We start from the raw sequence: 19,551 nt of genomic DNA on the forward strand, positions 1-19,551 counted from the left end.
TGCAGCTGCACAAAAAGTTGATTCTGACCTGATCAAGAAACTGACCGACTCCGTGAATGGAAGGCTTGTGACTGCTATCGAAAAGAAGGGTGGCTATATTGTTCCCTGAGGTTTTCTTTTTGACATTTCAGAAATGCTTATTTGTAAAGTAAGTTTATTATTCTCACTTTAACAGGTGAAAATAAACAAGTGAGATGGGAAAATCTCTGTTTTTCTTTAGTTGCATAATAATTCTGCACACTTATAGTTGCCTAATAATGGTGTACATGTGGATATTCTCTTAAGAAAGCCAAAACTTCACTTTTACTAAATAAACAAAATGAATCCTCAAAATACAACCTGCCTAATAATTGTGCACGCAGTGTATATCAAATAATATCAATATATAAAAATGGATAAAATGAATTCTATTACAATATTAATTCAGGTAAATAATATATTCATGTATTAATATTATAAATACTAAATGAAAATGTAATTAAAGTATTAAGTACTGTTAGAACACATTACTTTTTTCTTGCATTGTCATTTTCCATACATGCATATCCCCAAATTCTCATTAAAGATGTATATTAAAATAAATGGTATACACACACACACACACACACACACGTGTGTGCGTGGGTATATATGTATATATTCGTGTGCATGTGTAATTAATCATGCTTATACATATATATACACACACAAATATATAGGGTTCCAGTAGAAGTAGTATATTTTGATGCAAACATATTTAGTCTCGTTAATGCACCATATGTAAAAACATTTAGGACACTAGATATGTATATAATGTTTTTTATTTAAGTTAATTATTTTCCGTCATTCAAACCTTTGCAATATCTATAAAACAATGAACAATTACAAGCGCTGTACAGTTGACCAAATCACTATAACTGCAACTGAATGTGTAAATGTACATGCATGGACATACATACTGTATATACACACATATACACTATTACAACTGTTGACCCCATGCTGTTTCCTTTGCCATTTAATGCAACATCAAGATCTTCCTAAAACTGGCTTTAAAGGAAACCAAAGAGACAAAAATGGGGGAGAGGAGGAGGGTGGGTGGGGTTGGGGTCACATGTCCTTCATTTGCTAAAAATGAAACTGTCCTAGTCTGGAGTAGAAGTGTGTTTCCATGTTTCAGTCAAACAGCAAATGACTTTGGCACACTGTGCTATGTAAACATTTCATCCAATTCAAAGATTAGCCATCATATATTGCTCCAAATTTGGCTGAGTTCTTCTTCAAAAAGCCCAGTATTTCATTGGCCTCTCTTTTCAAACTGGAGAAAGGTGGCGTGATTCGCTATGGCAAAAGTGTAGTCCACAACTACCTCTGCTTTTCCCGTGCAGCAGTATCACCCGACTTCAGGAACCTGATGATGCTACAGAACGCAGACAGCAAAACACAGGTAATGTGGACTGATTTCCTTCCTAAAGGCCACACAATCTCTGCCCAGACTCAAGACAGAGAGTCGTCCGCGTGTTTCCGTTGCCATCTTCATACTTACTGATGGAGAACTGTTATTTACGGGACAATACAGGGTGGTGCAGACGAACCCAACATATACAAGTCTAAGATTAACATAACACTTACTGCTGATACATGAGGAGAGCTGACCGAAAGCCAGTCAGCAACTCATTTAGTCTGGATTCCCTAGCCTACAATAAGTTAGTCAGAACTGCTACGGTGTTATACATGAAATGCAGGTGGGTTAACTGATTTGTTTCACATATCACAGGTTTCTTTGTCTGTTGGATTTACAGCAACACTAGTTCTGTTAAAATCAACCGAAGTACCACAAGAATTCACAAGCTATGAATGTGAAAAGTATTTCAGGGGCGTGGGTAAGTTGCTAATTAAAAAGGACAAACGCAAAAACGAGTTGTGTTTCTCCACTGTGATCGCAGATGCTTCTCTAATGCACACTTCTTTGAAAGCTGCTTAGAAACACACAGTCACACACAAGCACACACACAAGAAAAAAAAAAAAAAACTCACATTTTCCTTACAGTATCATGGATAACAAAGGCAGTAACTTTTAACCATGAAAAGAAGAAGGATGCTCAAGTAGTGATATAATGTGCCATGTTTGGCCACAGCTGCTGAGGATCAAGATTGATCCAGGACTTTAAGGAGGCAGGAAAGAAGCTTTTCCGACTGCCATGTTATGATGTCAAAGTCAGAAGAAACCATGGAAGATGAGGAGTAATACACATCCGTCTTTGCTCGAATCCCAAGAAAGCAGAAGCAAAGCCTCAGATCAGCCTCTTCTCGGAGTTACCAGGTTATTAACATGATTATTTTACGTAATACACTTGGCGAAGAAAACAAGGCTACATAGAATTAAGAAATAAATGATTAGCATGAAAAATGTGGCTGAGAAACAGTTTTTTTGTGTTTGAAGACATGTTTTAAAGATACTGATTTGTTAGCAGCCAGTGCTACAGTATGTGAATCCAGCAGTCACGTTCTGTACAATGTCTCGGTTCTCCTTCAGAACACACCAGGGGCCCTTATGGGAAACGGATCGAATCTTTACACATTGCACCTTTAAACAGAAAACGACAGATTGACAATTTAATAGAAACTAGAAAACAACGAAAAAAAACCTAAAAAATAAGTCCCCCTCGCTCTTTTTGAGTGAGCACCGCAAGTCGAAAAACACTAGGCTTCCGCTGTCCTCCGCAAAGTGTGTCTGTGACGGTGCCCGCAACAAATGAGTCCTCCCCTCGATCCCGTGAGCCCACAAATTAAACCGAAGCCAAACTAAAATCCAGTCCAATCACAGCGCGGGAAGGGAGCCTCCATGAAACGTCATTTACATTCAACAATATTGGTAACGTGACTAGAAAAATAAAAGAGCAATGGCTGTCCATTGTAAAAATAAAAAGGAGCTGGAATTCAAGAAAAGGCAAAAATTAAGAAGAGACAAAAAAAACGGATCCTTTGCATTGGAAAACGAGAATAAAATAAAATCCCAAACATGGTTTCGATACAGTTTAGACACTTAAGATTCACTTTCCAAGAGCTGGACAACAGATGAAACAGTGAGGTATATAGTTAGATGGAAATAGTCATCATCTTGTTTGTGTTTTCTTTGCCCCGTGGCCCTCGAGGACCAGCAGACCGCGCCGTGGCGGCCCCGAGTCTGTATCCGGGCAGCGATTATCTCTGAGGGGCGAGTGCGTGCCCAGCACGGGCTGTCCGAGGGCGAGAAGGGGAGGGCTGGGATCGGCGTGTCGAGCTACGGCTGCAGATTGAGAGTGAACTTCCACTGCTGGGTGAGCGACGGGCTGCACACTTCCACCGTCAGGCCGCCGTTCCTCGCGCTCCGGCTGTCCAGACACAGATTGCTGCCCACGTGCCGCAGTTTGGAGTTGTTGTCGATCTGCTCCCATTTCTGCAACGAAAACACAGTGATGGTGATGTGGAGAATGCGAGCGGCGGAGCCTCCTCCCCTGCTTTGAGCACAGCATGCTCACCTGTCTGCTGTCGTTCTCCCTGCAGCCCTGCAGTTTGATCTGCGAGCCAGCGGTGCGATCCACCACCGTCAGGCAAAGGTCCATGTGTTTGACCGATTTGTCTTTAGTCAGGGCCCATTCCTGTTCGTGAGGAACATTGTAAGCTGGGAGCATTTGCTGAAAATACACCCACATAAATCTATACAATAAAAATGGCTCGGCGAGAATCTGCTATTTTCTGAAACGTAAGCAAGTTTAAGCAGTTTTGAGATACGTGACATGACATGCTTTTATAATTAATTATTCCAAAAATAGCATGATATTCCTGGTGTACTATATTTGTTCAAATAAATGTATATGTGAATTAGCTAATATACATTTAAAAAAAAAAGCTAATAAAAAAATGGAAAAAGCATATTGATCATCTTTCAGAATTAGTTTGCATGCATTCTTATAAATCTACAACTACATTACATGTTTATATTGCATTTAAATGTATTATTCTTTCTATATAATGCTTTACATTATTACCATTAGGGAACTAGTCACATTATTATTCTTGTCATTATACTTATCACTTTAACTAATCACTGCATTACCTTACATTAGATTATATTATATATTTATTTTTCATATTTAAATAGACGTCATATAATTTTTTACATTTATTTAGACACCTTCAACATATCTCACATTATCAGTTTATTCACTACAGTTTAAAAGAATTGAACTGAAAGAGTTACACTGTCAGAACACATTTATCTTAATGCCAGATTACTCTGATTGGGTATGGGTATAATGAATTAGGCTGAATAGCTCTCAGCTGTTAAATTTAAGTACGTAATTAGATAACAATTTAGGTCATCCAATTACCAAGCAACTACTAACCAATTACTAATTATATTCAGTCTGTGGTGTAAAAACCTTGGTCAGGTCTGAAAAATGTTTGGTCCTAAATTTATCAACAGTTTCACTGGTATTCCACTACATGATTATTTTGGGTATAATTTCACAGACATGGGTTAAGCACAGTCCTACATTAAAATGTAAATCTGAGCTGTTTCAACTCAAAGAAACTTGCAATGACTGATCTTAAAACATATCAGTGTCTTTGTTTTCTCTAGAATTGTTTTCCTAAGCATGGTTTACAAAAATGAAATGAATGTCCTAACTGAACTATGGTCTAATCCTGGGTTAGTCTAAGCCCTGTTTGTGAAACCGGGCCAAAAGAAAAAATGTAGTAAAAAAAATTAGATCTGGTGTCTAAATCATTTTTGGTTTCATTGTGAACATGATTTCATGTACACATGTAATTAACTACTTTAATTCCTCAGACTTGCACACTGTGATGGTAAACACAGATAAAGTCATTCACAAACAACCACGTCACTCACCCTCCACAAGTGCATCTCTCATTTAAACTAACTCAAACTCCCTGCCGAGTCCGTCACCCAGTGCTCTGCTGCCACACCTGACATAAGACTGCTCAGTACCTGAAATCGGACTGGTACCTGATTTCCCCCTGCATTGTGGCACTCGTACACCCCCACCACGCCGTCAGCAAAGTGTCCCAGTGTGTCCAAACAGTTCTGACCCTGCTGCAGTGCTCCAAAGGCTATGTCCTGATGATCAGGGACCCTAAACAACAAACGTGTTCGGTACCAATTACACAACCTTGGTCGTTGACTTTAAAACTGTGGGCACATTTAAACAACGTTAAAGGCTCTGAGATAAACTCGATCGTTGTGCCAAATCAAAGTTTTATGCACAGAAAACCATCTGATCAAAAAGCTCTACATACTCATGCACAAAGTTATCCATCAGCTGTGGTCAGACACTCACCGTAGCTCAGGATAGACGTTCTCCAGGTACCACTTAAATGGCTTGCAGCCCAATCTCTTCTTCATTTCCAGCCTACTCTGAATGCTGAAAATAATGAGGCAATGCCAGTCATGAGGAGTTCATTTGGAGGTCTTTCAAAACTTCAAGAACTTCAACTAGCTGAGTCTGAACTTGGAGGCCTCTCGTGGCCTTGGCAGTGAGCGATCTTCTCGTGTTAAAGGGGTTATATGATGCGATTTCAAATTGTCCTTTTTCTTTGGAGTGTTACAGGGCTGTTAGTGCATAGACGAGACCCCTAAAGTTGCTAATATTAAAGTTTCAATATGACACCCTCCACTGAAACGGCTTCTTTAAACATGCCCCCACTTTTCTACGCCACAGGATGGGTTTATTTTAAAAAATCGGCCAAATAAGCAAACAAAGGCGGCAGAACTATTATTCTTGTTGCTGAGCGTGCCATGTTCAGGAGATGCTGTTGTTCTGAAATTGATAAACTAGAAATCAGTGGTTAAGTTGTATTTACAACAGTTCTACCCAAATTTTAGAGTGTGTTCTAATACACACTTACTTGCCATAGGGCACATTACGGGCTGAGGGCACAGCAGCGTAGTAGAAGTTTTTAAAATCATCCATCCAAACCTCTGCCGCTCTTCTTGTGTTCCTACAAAGACAAACACAAGCACCATGACAAATGAGGAGTAAATTATACATTTTTATGAAGAGATACTGATGCTCTGGTAATGACTATAACATGTCCACTACATTATTCCTGAATCTACTTCAACACTAATGGACCTTCTGCAGCATGTTACTGGGTGCTTTATAATGATGACAGAATGTCACTTCACATTTTAACTGCACTGCCTCACAACAGCTCACTTATTACCGGCTGCCATGCTGCATTCATCCACTGGGTGGAGTGCATCAACCAGAAAAACAAAGGGCTCGTGTGGTTTGAGCAATCACAAAACCCAAGGTGAATAAGAATTGTGTTCTTTAGCTACTATTACATTGCTCACTCTGGGTAACCAAAAACACATGCGACATCTAGCAAACTTACAACAATCCTACACTTAACTACCCTAAAACGGTTACAAAAATAAGTAGCTTAAAGTCTGATACACTCAAAATATAATTTTACATTTTTAATGTACACAACACAATACAATTTAGTAGCAGTTATTTCCGCCTTTGGTGTCACAAAATCCTTCATAAATTATTAGAATATACTGATTCAGATCAAGAAGCAATGCTAATTATAATCAATGCTGAAAACAGTTGTACTACATAACGTGAGAATATAAAGATCAAACGAATAGCATTGTAAGAAGTGTAAACTTTCACTTTTGAGCAACTAAAAACACTATTAATGTCTTAAAAAAATGACTGATCCCAAACTTTCAAATGATAACAAAATGATTCAATGTATACCTGGCAAAGACGGTGCCGCTGCCTCCTGGGAATGTGTATGGATGCTGTTTTCTGAAGACGTGACCCACTCGACTGCAGGGAATGATCTCCAGGCTGCCTCCGCACTGCCAGACCCGGAATGAGATCTCTGAAGATCACAACAGAAGCCAGAGATTAATAACACATCACAAAATATGCAAACAGCCGGTTAGTAATTGTACATTCCTAAAAGGGTGGGGGTGGGGAGACAAAAGGGTCAAAACTCAATAATTCCATCTGTTTTATACTCAAACAAAAAAAAAAAAAAACCAAAAAAGCTCTTTGTGAAACTTCTTGGTGTTTGCAACTTCTTCAGACACGCACGCACACACACACACACACACACACACACACACACAAAATACAACTTTATTCCATGATGATGGATCATTTGTGGAGCTGCTGTAGACTTTTCCACAAGCAGCCCAGCTGAGAAAAGTGCTGTGTTTGTGGAATGAGTCAGGATTTTCTTTCAGAATCCATCATGCCACAGACATTATGACAAAACCTGAAAAACCCTACCTCATTGAGTCTTACACCGCAGTTTTCTATTCAAGTCTCGTTGCTAATAATATAAAAAAAAGCAATAGTTCTTCAGCGGTGACCTAAAAGGCCCCTTACATTTCTGGCAGAGTAAGGCGTTCTCTCATATAATGTAATGATACAGAAGTACCTTGATTTAATTTTTTCTGTATTAATATACAGAGACGGCACATATTTATGTCACATTAATGAGACAGGAATTTAGGAATTACACTGCATTAAATTAAATCATGTGGCTTTTATGTAAACAATTAATGCTGACCAAAGCAATTTTGGCATGTGAGGAAATGATCCTAAAATCATTTTAAAAGGATGTATAAATTCACTCAATCACTCATAAATAGAAGTTCACAAATAGAAATAAAAATATACATTATATAATTTCCCTTTCCTTTCTATATATTTAATACGATGAGAGTCCAGGTACTTATTGGGCTACTTTGAATAAGCAAACTGAGAAGGTCCACTGGGTCTTCTGTCAGTCAGCTTATCCCAGCACAACAGAAGAAATGCAGGGCATTTGGAAAAAAAAAGCATCCACTCACCAAGATTTTCACCGCCCCACACGTCCATCATCATGTCGTACTTGCCCAGCTCCTCAAAGTAGTTCTTGTCCATTACAAAGAGGCCACCAGCAATCATCGGAGTCCTGAACAATACAAGCAACACATCAAATCTTGGACTTTACACACTTCATAGAACTTCCCAAGCAGTTATCTGATACACTGACGATGTGTTTTTGTTTCAGTGGCCATTTGTGACTTAAAACGTTGTGCTCATTTCACTCTCCAATGCTGTGATAGAGCAATCTGATCACAGCCTCATAAACAAAGTCATTAAACAACACTGGAATCATTAAACAAGAATGAAGAGTGCTGTGTCATGAAGACTTTTACACAGCACATCCCATAAAGGCACCACACTGTTTATTATCTTAATGTACTTTTAATGTAGTCGCTGCACGGTGATTGAGATTTCACATCACAGAAATGCACCCTCCGTACAATCCCCCATTTTGGTTGCTTCGCACCTTACTTTCTCTTTTCCGCTCGCCTTTAGCTGCTAATGATTTGAGTCATTCCCTGGAGAACAGACCTTTTGCAAACAAGCAAGCACATGGGTTCCTTGGACAAACCTGATTCTTATTACTACAAGAACTTCAGGGGATTCTTTTCCCATGTTGACAGCGGAATTAACATTCGGAGGCAGAGGCGAACGTCAATTTTGTAACTATGGTTAAGCTGAAGCGCAAAAACTAAAACATTAAGCTTGATAAAAATGGCAATCACACCCATAACTAAAATTATGATTAATAAAATGAAAACTAAAAACCTAAATCTTGAAAAACGCAGTCTTAAATCATAAACAGACTGCGCTCCTATAGCTGGAGTTCTGCTTCAAGGGAGTCTATACATTAAATGGCTGACAGTGAATTAATTAGAGAGCAGGGTGAGGAGAATAAAAAGTAGTCATCTGTCAATAGTCCATCACAGACTCGCTGGTTCATGATCCTAAACATTTGTAGTGAGGATGTTTAAGAAGAGAGACTCATTCTTACTTGATAGGAGCAATGGGGTTGCCCTGCCGTGCTCGTCTTTGTTCCAGGGTCATGTAGTCCCATTTAAAAACTAGATTCCAATCAAAACCTGGATAAAGATTAGACACTTTACATTAGGATGTAGTCTGACTTTAAATGTACTTTCAATGCACAGCGTAGCCATGTTTCAGGTAAGGGAATATTGAAGCATATTACTGATTCTGATGAACTTCACTCGTGAAAATACTGAAGCTTTGTTCAGAACAGCATACTATCTTTCTACTTTGACAGCATGCAGCTTCTGTGCACAAGCATTCAAATGTTTCCATGTAACATTTCTTTTCATGAAAACACATTTTACACAAATCTGGATTAAAACCGCATTTGCATTACCAGTAGGAAAAACCATAGCTTGCCAAACAGCAAAAGAATAGTCTTAAAGTTTTAAGTCATCGTGGGGTTTAGGCTTTGGCTCTGTGTAAATGCTGTATCCTTAAAACCTTGCTGTTGGCATGTCTTATTTGCAGAATGCCTCTTGTTTTCTGTCGGCTGTACACAAGAATCAACATAAAATTTGACACTCGGCAGCTTTAGATTGGGAAATAAATGCAAGAAAAAAAGAAAACAATCATAAAACAGTATGCAAATAAACAAGATGGTTACATTGGGGGTGTGCTGAGCATTTCATAAAATGGAATGGGGAAATTTCTTATGTATACAGACACAAAACTGTTATCGGTAACTGAAATAAGGCCCACAAAATTAAATTATATTTATTACACGAAAAACGTGGAAATGCCAATTAAGTCAAATAAGCTCAAGCTGAAATAATAAAATGACAAACTAAAGCTAAATATAAGTATTCGAAACTTAATATATGACAAGTACTAAAATTAATAAAGCTTATACATAGAAACGATTATTCACATTTTAACTAAATCTACAATAAGTTTAAACGCAGTATGTATTTTGCTGAATTAATAGCATACATTTGTAAATGATATAAATGATAGTAAGAACATATGCAACATAATCAAAGTTACAATGAATCTAACAACAATCTACCATCCTACTGTTTAAAACGTTTTAGTACTGCTTTACATACTACTTGTTTAAGCAGCATACAGTGAATACTGTGTATTATATATCATTTCATTCTTAAAAAAAAAAAAGAAAAGGAAAATGACAAAGTCTGAATGCCAGTTAACTAGCACACCCTCAACCAAAATGTGCTGAAATAGGCCCATGTAAATAAAATGATATTTATAACACACTGCTTTATAAAGCGATGCCAACAAGGATAGATCCATTTCCATATTTCCTACTGCGTCCAAAAACCTCAAGAGGAAAAGCTATTGCACTCAGAGATGGAGCTATTATGCCTAAAACCCCTCAGACAAAAATCAATCAAATGGTTTTCATTCCTAAAAGGACATTTTCTCTTTTGGAGATTCATCAGGGTCTCTCACTCTTCTGCGCATTGAGCTGCCTCTTCAAATTCTCTCTCTGTATTGCTTTCACTGCAAACATGCATCTAAACACACAGTACCTCACACAAAATATAGCCCTGCACATGAAATACAATGAATGCCATCTGTTGTACGACCCATAAACACATGCATGAATGGATGCAATCATATCATACACATGCACACAAGCCATAGGCTCTGGAGAGTGATTGAAAAAAAAAAAAATAAATAAAAAAAAGGTTTACCTCCTTTAAGATCTGCAGATGCCCCCACGTACTGGAAATTGTCCATGTTAATGACATCTATTATGGGCGACACAACCCGAGTCTTATCCTGCCGAGAAATACAAATGATGTGAAGCTGGGCTGACAGTTACAGTACAAGCATATCTTAGCTACAATGCATTCGTGTATCTGGTTAAACCAGAAATAAAAATGGCTAAATTGTCCTGACATTAAGAAATGTGCATTGCACTGCCGTTACGAATCACGGCAAATCCATCAGAAACACCTTGGTAAATCCCATTAATCTTGTGAGCTTCGCCGACACATGACTGGAGTATTTAGAGTTGAGTGTTATTAGTTAAACACTCCAGAAAAGACAGGCTATCAACTTTACGTGATAGGTGTGAAGAATTAAACACTAAGTATAAATGTATTGCTTCTTAGACATCTTCCAATATTCATCATGGCAATTCTGGGACACCCTGACGAATCAAATCATCCCAACTGTAGCTTCACCTCTGAATTAACAAATTCATTTGTCACCGTGCTGCAATGTGTCCACATGGCATTTTTCGGTAACACTTTATTTTAAGGTGTCATAATACAGAGTAATTACCTAATTAGGTACTTAGTAGTAACCCATTGTACATGCATGAAAAACCGTACTTATCATTGTGAGCTACTGTCACTTGATGCACTTTATTTTAGGTAGCTCATGTCTGTGTAATATTCTGTAATATGAATGTAATTAGAAGGGCATTACATGTATTAAGCTGCGTTAAATCAAACAAAGGTGAAGCTAGATAAGGTGTACAGTATAGATACACATGAAGTACAATATTGATATACTTTATTTTAAGTAGCTTATGTCTTTGCACTTGATTTTATAATTACGTTGTATAAAGTAAAATCTTTTGTTACATAAGTAGCTGTGTAACAGACTCGGCCTGTTACAAGGGTGTAACAGCAGCAGCATATTACATCTACATAATTACAAATTATGTACAAAATGTTCCATAACCCAGTTACATGGTGAGTACATTTCCTTTATTGCAGATACGACTACTACTAAGTACTTACTAGGTAATTACTTCGTATTATGGACTCCTTAAAATAAAGTGTTACCCAATTTTCACATGCATGTAGGGTAAATTAAATACAATTTGTTATATTAATACATTTAAATTAATTGTTTGTCTTCAGTTCATTTAGTGAAGTACTAAAGGTCTTTTGCTGAATAAAAGCATGCCTTGATTATTTTAAACTTTATTTACTTAATGAACTAAAGCAATTCAATAATATTAAACTTACTCTAAATATAGGTAAAACACCAGGCTGATACTGAAAACAGTAGACGTCTAATTTTTAAGTATATTTTTTTTCCTCGCTAGTCTAGTGATGATTTTTTTTGCGTATTCAAAATATAGATATAGATATATATATATATATATATATATATATATATATATATATATATATATATATATATATATATATATATATATATATATATATAGAGAGAGAGAGAGAGAGAGAGAGAGAGAGAGAGAGAGAGAGAGAGAAAATTCATAGCACTGACTGCTAGTAGTTTAGGTGAATGCTGATATAAAGCCAGAAGAACTCTAATGATGACTAATGATGAGTGAATGCAATAAGTGGAAAAGTGAAAAATGTCAAAAACCATTCAAAAACAATTCAGTAGGAGTTCAGCTCTTGACTAGATCTACTCTGCCATTTAGGCCGCGTATTTCTGCTCATGCACACATGAACCTACATTTTAAAACAATAATTAATTGGCTTCAGTGCAAGTCTTGTGTAGAGGTACTTCTCCAGAAGCAGGACAACATTTAATTCATGCTCTGTATAATAATCGTGAAGCAGCGCTTGGATAAATTCTGGGGTCACTAACTCCACAGCTTGATTATGTGCTTATCTGGGTCATCCGGCTGAAAATGAAGACACCTAACAATATAAATGGGGTTATGAAACCTCTTACTACATTTATGCCTGTAATTTGGTCTTGTGCTTCTACACCGTTATTTATTTTGTGAGTCAAAAGCCTCGAGGAAATTTTGGAGTAATTACGCGTGCCTGGGGACGCAACTGAAGCAAATATTTATTTTAGGTCAATCTGATCCTGAACCAGAACGGACCTGCACATCCGCAATCGGGGTGTGTTTACTTGCATTCTACACACCTGTGCACACACGCTGAGAACGTATCCGCATCCTGTACTAACACACACGGCGTTGAATGGCACTAGTTCCCCTTCTCAGTGTTCTTTATGGCTTGTTTGAGAACTGTTGGCAGTCAACAGCAGGATTGGATACGAACAGGTATAATGATACGGCGCTGCAAGCAAAGTTTGCGCGTCAAGACACAGAGCCAACGAAAACAATAACTCTTCGTCTACTCTTCTCTTTTATCATCTTGGCCTGACATTTGCAATTGCAGTGAGCTGCTAAACGTCCGCCGCTGTAATGAGCACGTGTGATTATAGCCTCCAAAAGCAATGGCTAATTTGCCAAATCTGAGAATCGTAAGACCCAATGATTTGCTGCTTGTCAGAGAAAGAAACAATAAGACAGAAAGAGAAACATGGCTGACCTCAGCAACCCTTTCTAGCAGGGGCTCCAACCAGTGTTCATTACACTCGCAGTGGCTGTCAAGGAAGGTTAGTACACTGGCCGTGGCCGCATCCGCCCCTCTGACTCGGGATCGCATCAAACCTGAGAACATACGCAACACACAACACACAAATACAGGATTGAGACTCAAAAGCACTGGACTATGCAGAAGGTTGTTCTCCGTGTATTCTAACCTAATGATCTACAAACAAGTGTGCAGGGAACCATAATGATAGTCCAACAAACACATGTCAAAAGTACTGCTATTTTGGGTGCTTCACAAGTTTGGTAGAAAAGATGTTTTGGAAAAAGTAAATGGTATGATGTCTGTGTATTTTTAGGTTAGTTCTCTCTGAAGGGAATGTATGCAAGTAGGCAAAAATCACCTATTGAACGTGAACGCAAAATTAAGCTCTAAAAAGAAAGAGTCTTAAAAATCGAATCGTGCAATGCATTTGTTATTTATTTCTTTTAATTTCTAAATGTTTATTGACTACTTCATAATGTTCTTAGATACCTTAAAAGAAACTTTCATTTGTTCATTGCCAGTATTTTTTACCTTATTTTTATTATCATCTATTTAGGAAAAAAAATTAAAGTTATTGAAATGGTAACCTCATCTGTTGGGCTTTGTGTGTAGGAGAATCTTAGTTATTATATGTTATTTAGTTATTTTTTATTTCTTTCTTCCTGCCTCTCCTTAATTGAGAGACAGGAATTAAACAATATAAAAATTAAAAGTACAATAAATAAATAAATACATTTTAATGAAGGTTGCCACCATACCACGTTGGACTAAGTAAATAAAAGAAAAACTCTTTATTCTCACTAAAATAATAAGAGAAGCTCATCTAGAGACCAAAAAAAATAATAATAATAAAATCAATTTTCAAGCACTGAGAAACATCAAATATTAATTAACCTGTTTGGCTTTTTATAAAAAAATCTGTATTACCTTCCCGAACAGAGATTTGTTATTTACTTAATTTGCTTCACCAGATAGAGTCAAAACATTAAGAAAATTAAATGTTAGATTACATGTGAGAGTACATGTTAGTACTTTCTTTTCTTTACCATCAAGTAATTTTTTTTTTTTTTTTTTTTTTTTTGAAACACAAAAGATTTTTGAAAGCAAATACAAAGAGCTTGTTTAGTTGGACTGGAATAGGATTTGAACAAAAGGCTTTGGATACGAATAAAACTGCAGTTTTGGCTACAGAAAAGCATTTTTTGCTTGACAGATATATAAAACGCCTTCCAAAAACACACTCCAACTCGTAACGGACCATTTGCTTTTCTCTTCTTTAATTTTCTCCATATTTGCACCTATGAAGTATGCAGTGCTTTTAATGACTTCATGCTGAGGCTGGTCACAATTAGCCACAACAGTAAAACTTCATCTAGTTTAATAACGCCTAGATTTTAATGACCATACAAGAGCTGCTAGTAAAGGGCCACTGGTCCTTACATAATAACTGGGGTACAGTTTTGATTAATAATGTTACTGTGATTTAGAGGGTTATAAATCACTCACCCTCCCGACGATCGTTCCGTAGGACTCTGACTTTCTCGATTTTCCCAAGTAAGGCACCATCTTCAGCTGAAAGCCCAGAGAAAACATTGTGTCAGCTCAAGTGTTCACGGCAATACATCTCTTCTATTATATATGCTGTAGCTAATATACGCAGGAGGAATGTGATAAGATGTGCCAGTGGGCAACTTGTGTCACTTCATTAATTCAGAGAAAGTCGGCACAATTTTGTAAATGTCACCGTATATTTAGAAAGGGCACATCACGTACAGCTTGCCGAAAATTGTGGCCTTGAGAAACTTCAGGGCAGAGAACTACGAATCAAATTTCTTGACTGATGGCAAACTGAAATTTTTTTCCACAAAGTTATATAATTGAAGAAGCCACTTCATCTCAAAGTTAACAGAAACCACAAGGTAAGAGCATAATTTCCTATTTTTTTCAAACCTTTATTGACTGTGTACCCTTTTTGACATTTGGTCGGTCATATGTTACAAACTAATAAAAATTAATAGAAGACACACTGAAATCAGGTGCGCTAGTTTGACCTCCATCTGAATTCTCCGTGCCTACAGACGAAATTTGATTAAAAAAGGGGCACAGATACCGAACTCTCTGCTGCATATTGAGAAAATAAAATCATGAAATTAAAATCTAATGGACAGTTCTGAAAGAGCATTACATCCAAAAACACAGACTGTACTCAAATGCCAAAATGCAAAAGTAGGATCACACAAGAAAGAAGAGGACTAATAAGTGCGGTTTCTGCCAGGATCCCTGCAGCAGTGCGTTACAGAGCGGGGCAGCACTGCCTTCAGCACAGGGTTCATTCAGAGTTCAGACATCTGAAGAGTTCACACTAGGTGTTTGGCACCCAAAAAAACAAAAAGTGCAACGAGCTGGGGACTCTGGATCACAGTTGGTGCCATGATGAAACATTTTATACAGTCACAGAAATCTGTTGATTGGTTGCGTTCTTCTGTACGAATGCACTGCATCATTTATGTTGAGAAAACAAGAGTGTGTGATAATAAAATCATGGAAAAGTTAAAACACAGGGATGCACCGAAATTTCAGCTGATGAAAACAGCATTTTTGGTTGAGCTAAAAAATAGTCTATATAATATAATATAATATATGGCGCCCCACTTTTGTCATTGCATGGTTTGACGATTCTCTCAGTAGTCAGCTCAATGGATGTGCTTCTGCTCAAGTACCTCATGTTTAATGTCCGCTCAAATAACGCGCCGACAGGAAATGTTCTATTTGGTATGTTTGCAGTAGCACTACTGCTCTGTAACATGCTGTAGTACTACTCTCTCGTGACGCCATGCTCTGCTCACACGCTCTGATAATCATAGCTTTGTGGGATTATGCATTATTTAGACAATTAGTTTTATCTGATTCTGTTGCATTGCAATTAATATAAATAATGTACTGGTAACAATTTCCAATAAGGTTCTGTTAGTTAATGTGTTAACGAACACAAATGAATAATGAACAATGCATTTATTACAGTATTTATTAAACTGTCTTAATGTTAACGATAATACAGTTGTTGACTAGTAGTTTGTATTCATTCAGCATGCATTAACTGCTAACAAGCACAACTGTTGATTATAATAACGCATCAGTAAATGTAGCAATTAACATGTAACCAAGATTAATAAATGAATGAATAAACTATGGTTAATTCTTAGTTAATTCTAATGAACCCCATTGTAAAGTGTTACCATAATTAATATAAATTCTGTCCAGTTTTGTATTATTAAAATTGAAAAGTCTTACTTTGTAATGATTTTTTTAAATTATTTTATTAGATAAAGCATTTTTGCATTCAGTTTTTAGCCCAAAAGTTTCATTTTGGTGCATCCCTAGTACAACATTGACGAGAAAAACACGATGAAACAAATTGTAAGATGATTTATCAGGTTTGGTACCATTTAGTTTGATCGGTAGCTAAAGGTCAAAACACTTACGATTGTCACTGTAGTCGTCCACCAAGATGATCTCTTTCACCAGATGAGAAGGACTCTTTTTCAGCACACTGAAGACAGAGAACGAGGTCTTAGTCTAGAATAGATCTTTGATATGCCAAACATAGAGGTATTGTTCAAAAGTTTAGGTTTCATAGGATTGTTAATTTTTTAAGAATTGGTATGCATTCAATTATTTAAACATTTTATTTAAAAATTGTTGTAAAAAATGGTTACTTTCTTTTGAATATTTAAAGAATCCTGATAAGAAAATGCATTACTTTCCACAAAAATAGCAGCACTTAACTAATATTTTTACTATATTACTAACAAAAACAACAACAACAAAATTAAATGAAATTTCTTTTTTCATATTTTAAATGACGTTTGCTCAATAGCAGTTTTGCTGTATTCAAATTAGCAACAAAAACAGTGGAATTATACTAGTATTGGCATCAGAGTTTTGGTACAGTGACTATCCTACATCACGTCCTACATATGCATATTAAACATTGTCATTGGACATGTGACGTCTCACCTGACCACAGTGCGCAACAAGGCTGAACGGGCCTCATTGTGGAAAGTGATAACCACACTGGACGCAGGAAGATCTGTCCTCCACTGCTTGTGACGACAACTGAGACAGAAGAACATAATATTAGGGCAACCACTTGTATATTTTCTACAGAAATCAAGTTCTTCGAGTTCAACTGATGATCAATTGTTCGACTGACTATTTGAAGCAATCAAAAACATAATGAGACTGATTGTAATTGTATTGAAGAGAAGCTCTCCACAGTGAAAACCTATTGTCACAGCGCTACACCTGAATGCAGTCTCAAACCCTCAGAGGAGCTCAAAGCCCACTTTCATTTAATGCTTCTCTGAGGCTGAGATGGACAAGAGGTCATGCATGCTTAAACACTCTGGACTAGAGTCTCCAAACATGCGCGCGCGCACACACACACACACACAAAATAAAGGTTTCAGCTACTCACACACACACGCACCGTTTATATCCCAGAGGTTTTAATTTGACAGTTATGGGTCTAATCCTCCGGTTTCCTAGCACCTCTCATCAAGGATAAGAGTGCACAATGCTTCCTCTGCACTGATGCCATCGATTTTGTGGCCACTGGATGCCTGGCAGGGGAATCAGGGTCAATTCCTCCTACACTGCTTTTAAAAACAGTTCAGGGTTGAGAGCCCACCACCAGAGACTCCAAACTGACTTCAGCAAAGGGATGAGATTAGTGTCATTCATGACACTAATACTACACACTTGGGATCATATTTAATTCCATTACGGCCAGAGAAATCATAACGGTACAAGATGGCACATCTATATTTTTTTACAATCTTTGCATTGAATGTGTATAGGCATTTCAGCCATTTTACACTCCTTGACTTCTTGGGAATACATTAAGGGGCCAACACACATTTCTAGCCTGTTTGCTGGAGGTCTCGCGAGGAATAACTGTGCAGTTGGCCATTAATAGAATGGAGGCTTTGACTAGAAGACAAGCACTTTTTAGAGCATATCCCATTGGCATACTTCCCTCTGCTGGCCTCCAACCACCCAGCATGGCACCAAATAAACTCTCAAATACTTCCACTGTTGCAGCTCAAGTCAATAGTTAATAGAATAAATGTTCTGGTCTAAGTGAGCTGAATGCATGCTCCTACGTTTTAAGATTTTGAATAACTAATCAGTGTAATTAGTTTAAGCAGCTATAATTAAACACCAAAAATTATGGATGTGTGTATAATGTGTATATTAATTATATTCTCACACACGTGTGTGTGTGTGTGTGTGTGTGTGTGTGTGTCTGTGTGTGTGTGTGTGTGTGTGTGTCTGTGTGTGTGTGTATACATAGACGCACACGCACACACACTCATTAAAACATTTTTAATACTAACCCTACCATATTCAATTACATTATACATTTGTTATGAATATTAATGTATAGTTTTAAGCAATGCAATTAATATTTAGACTTGTATTTCTTGCTAATATTATTGCATTATTTAACCACAAACACACACGTGTCAAACTGACAGGACTAATATTTTCCTAACATTTATGTACACTTGCTACACATGTTTGAGTTTAATAAGGAAGATACTTCACTGTAGTAATTAATGAAAACAAAACAAAGGACTAAACAATAAGCCATCATTCATTAATACTTTGGCAAGCAGGTCTTTTTTTTTTTTTTTTTTTTTTTAAAAAGTACAGCAGTCCGCACACCAGACACAGGCTGCGGCCTCAACGAGACAACAACTACACCCGCCAAAAACATTTCCAATAAGACACGTGGCCTGCTGCCATCAGGGGTAACAACAGAAGCAGAGTCTCTCAGGAGTAAACAAAGAGCATGTGTTCCTCATTACCAGCTTAGGTAAGAGTTTAACAGAGGGATTTAAGACTAGTGCGCTTCATTCTTTCAGTTCTGGGTAAATTTACTAGAAAGTAATGGTGCGAAAACATGGAAGGCGTATTCTCCTTCCTTTTGGGAGAAAATACAAAAGGTTCGCATTCCAGCAAACAAACTAGAACGCTCTGACCTTTAAAAAGGTCTTGTGGCCGTTTTAAACGCAAGGTTTGTGCGTCTTCTGTACCGAACGTGACTACTGCATTGGGAATGCAGCTCACGCGCTGCAGGGATGGTGAAAGGGCAGCGATAAGAAGACTTACAACAAGGATAATGTCATCTGCAGCATCAGCAGCTCTCCAGGAGGGAAACTGACTGACATATAGTGACAAGACGTTTACATGCAACTGCACAGAAAACACTGCTCAAGCCAAACACATTTACAGCATCAAACCCAAAAACAACTTCCACTACTTATCAAAATGAACACACAGCATGC

At 37.4% G+C, this 19,551-nt stretch overlaps 1 protein-coding gene across 2 annotated transcripts in view; it reads right to left on the reverse strand.

The window, feature by feature from the left end:
• Window positions 1–784: 784 nt before the first annotated feature.
• galnt2 (UDP-N-acetyl-alpha-D-galactosamine:polypeptide N-acetylgalactosaminyltransferase 2) overlaps window positions 785–19,551 on the reverse strand; it is a 64,551-nt gene continuing 45,784 nt past the window's right edge. Inside the window, exons 4-16 of one of the 2 annotated variants that reach the window (XM_043254819.1) lie at window positions 17,216–17,314; window positions 16,681–16,748; window positions 14,705–14,770; window positions 13,151–13,272; window positions 10,565–10,652; window positions 8,872–8,959; window positions 7,859–7,962; window positions 6,753–6,879; window positions 5,890–5,982; window positions 5,322–5,405; window positions 4,973–5,117; window positions 3,501–3,620; window positions 785–3,418 (exon numbers count right to left, since the gene is read on the reverse strand). In XM_043254819.1, the coding sequence (XP_043110754.1) occupies window positions 3,263–3,418; window positions 3,501–3,620; window positions 4,973–5,117; window positions 5,322–5,405; window positions 5,890–5,982; window positions 6,753–6,879; window positions 7,859–7,962; window positions 8,872–8,959; window positions 10,565–10,652; window positions 13,151–13,272; window positions 14,705–14,770; window positions 16,681–16,748; window positions 17,216–17,314 (1,360 nt within the window). In that variant the 3' untranslated portion in view covers window positions 785–3,262. The remainder of the gene's footprint in view (window positions 3,419–3,500; window positions 3,621–4,972; window positions 5,118–5,321; window positions 5,406–5,889; window positions 5,983–6,752; window positions 6,880–7,858; window positions 7,963–8,871; window positions 8,960–10,564; window positions 10,653–13,150; window positions 13,273–14,704; window positions 14,771–16,680; window positions 16,749–17,215; window positions 17,315–19,551) is intronic. The other variant, XM_043254820.1, reaches the window with a different exon arrangement.

This window comes from Puntigrus tetrazona, chromosome 13 (assembly GCF_018831695.1).
Source record: "Puntigrus tetrazona isolate hp1 chromosome 13, ASM1883169v1, whole genome shotgun sequence".
Lineage (NCBI taxonomy): Eukaryota > Metazoa > Chordata > Actinopteri > Cypriniformes > Cyprinidae > Puntigrus > Puntigrus tetrazona.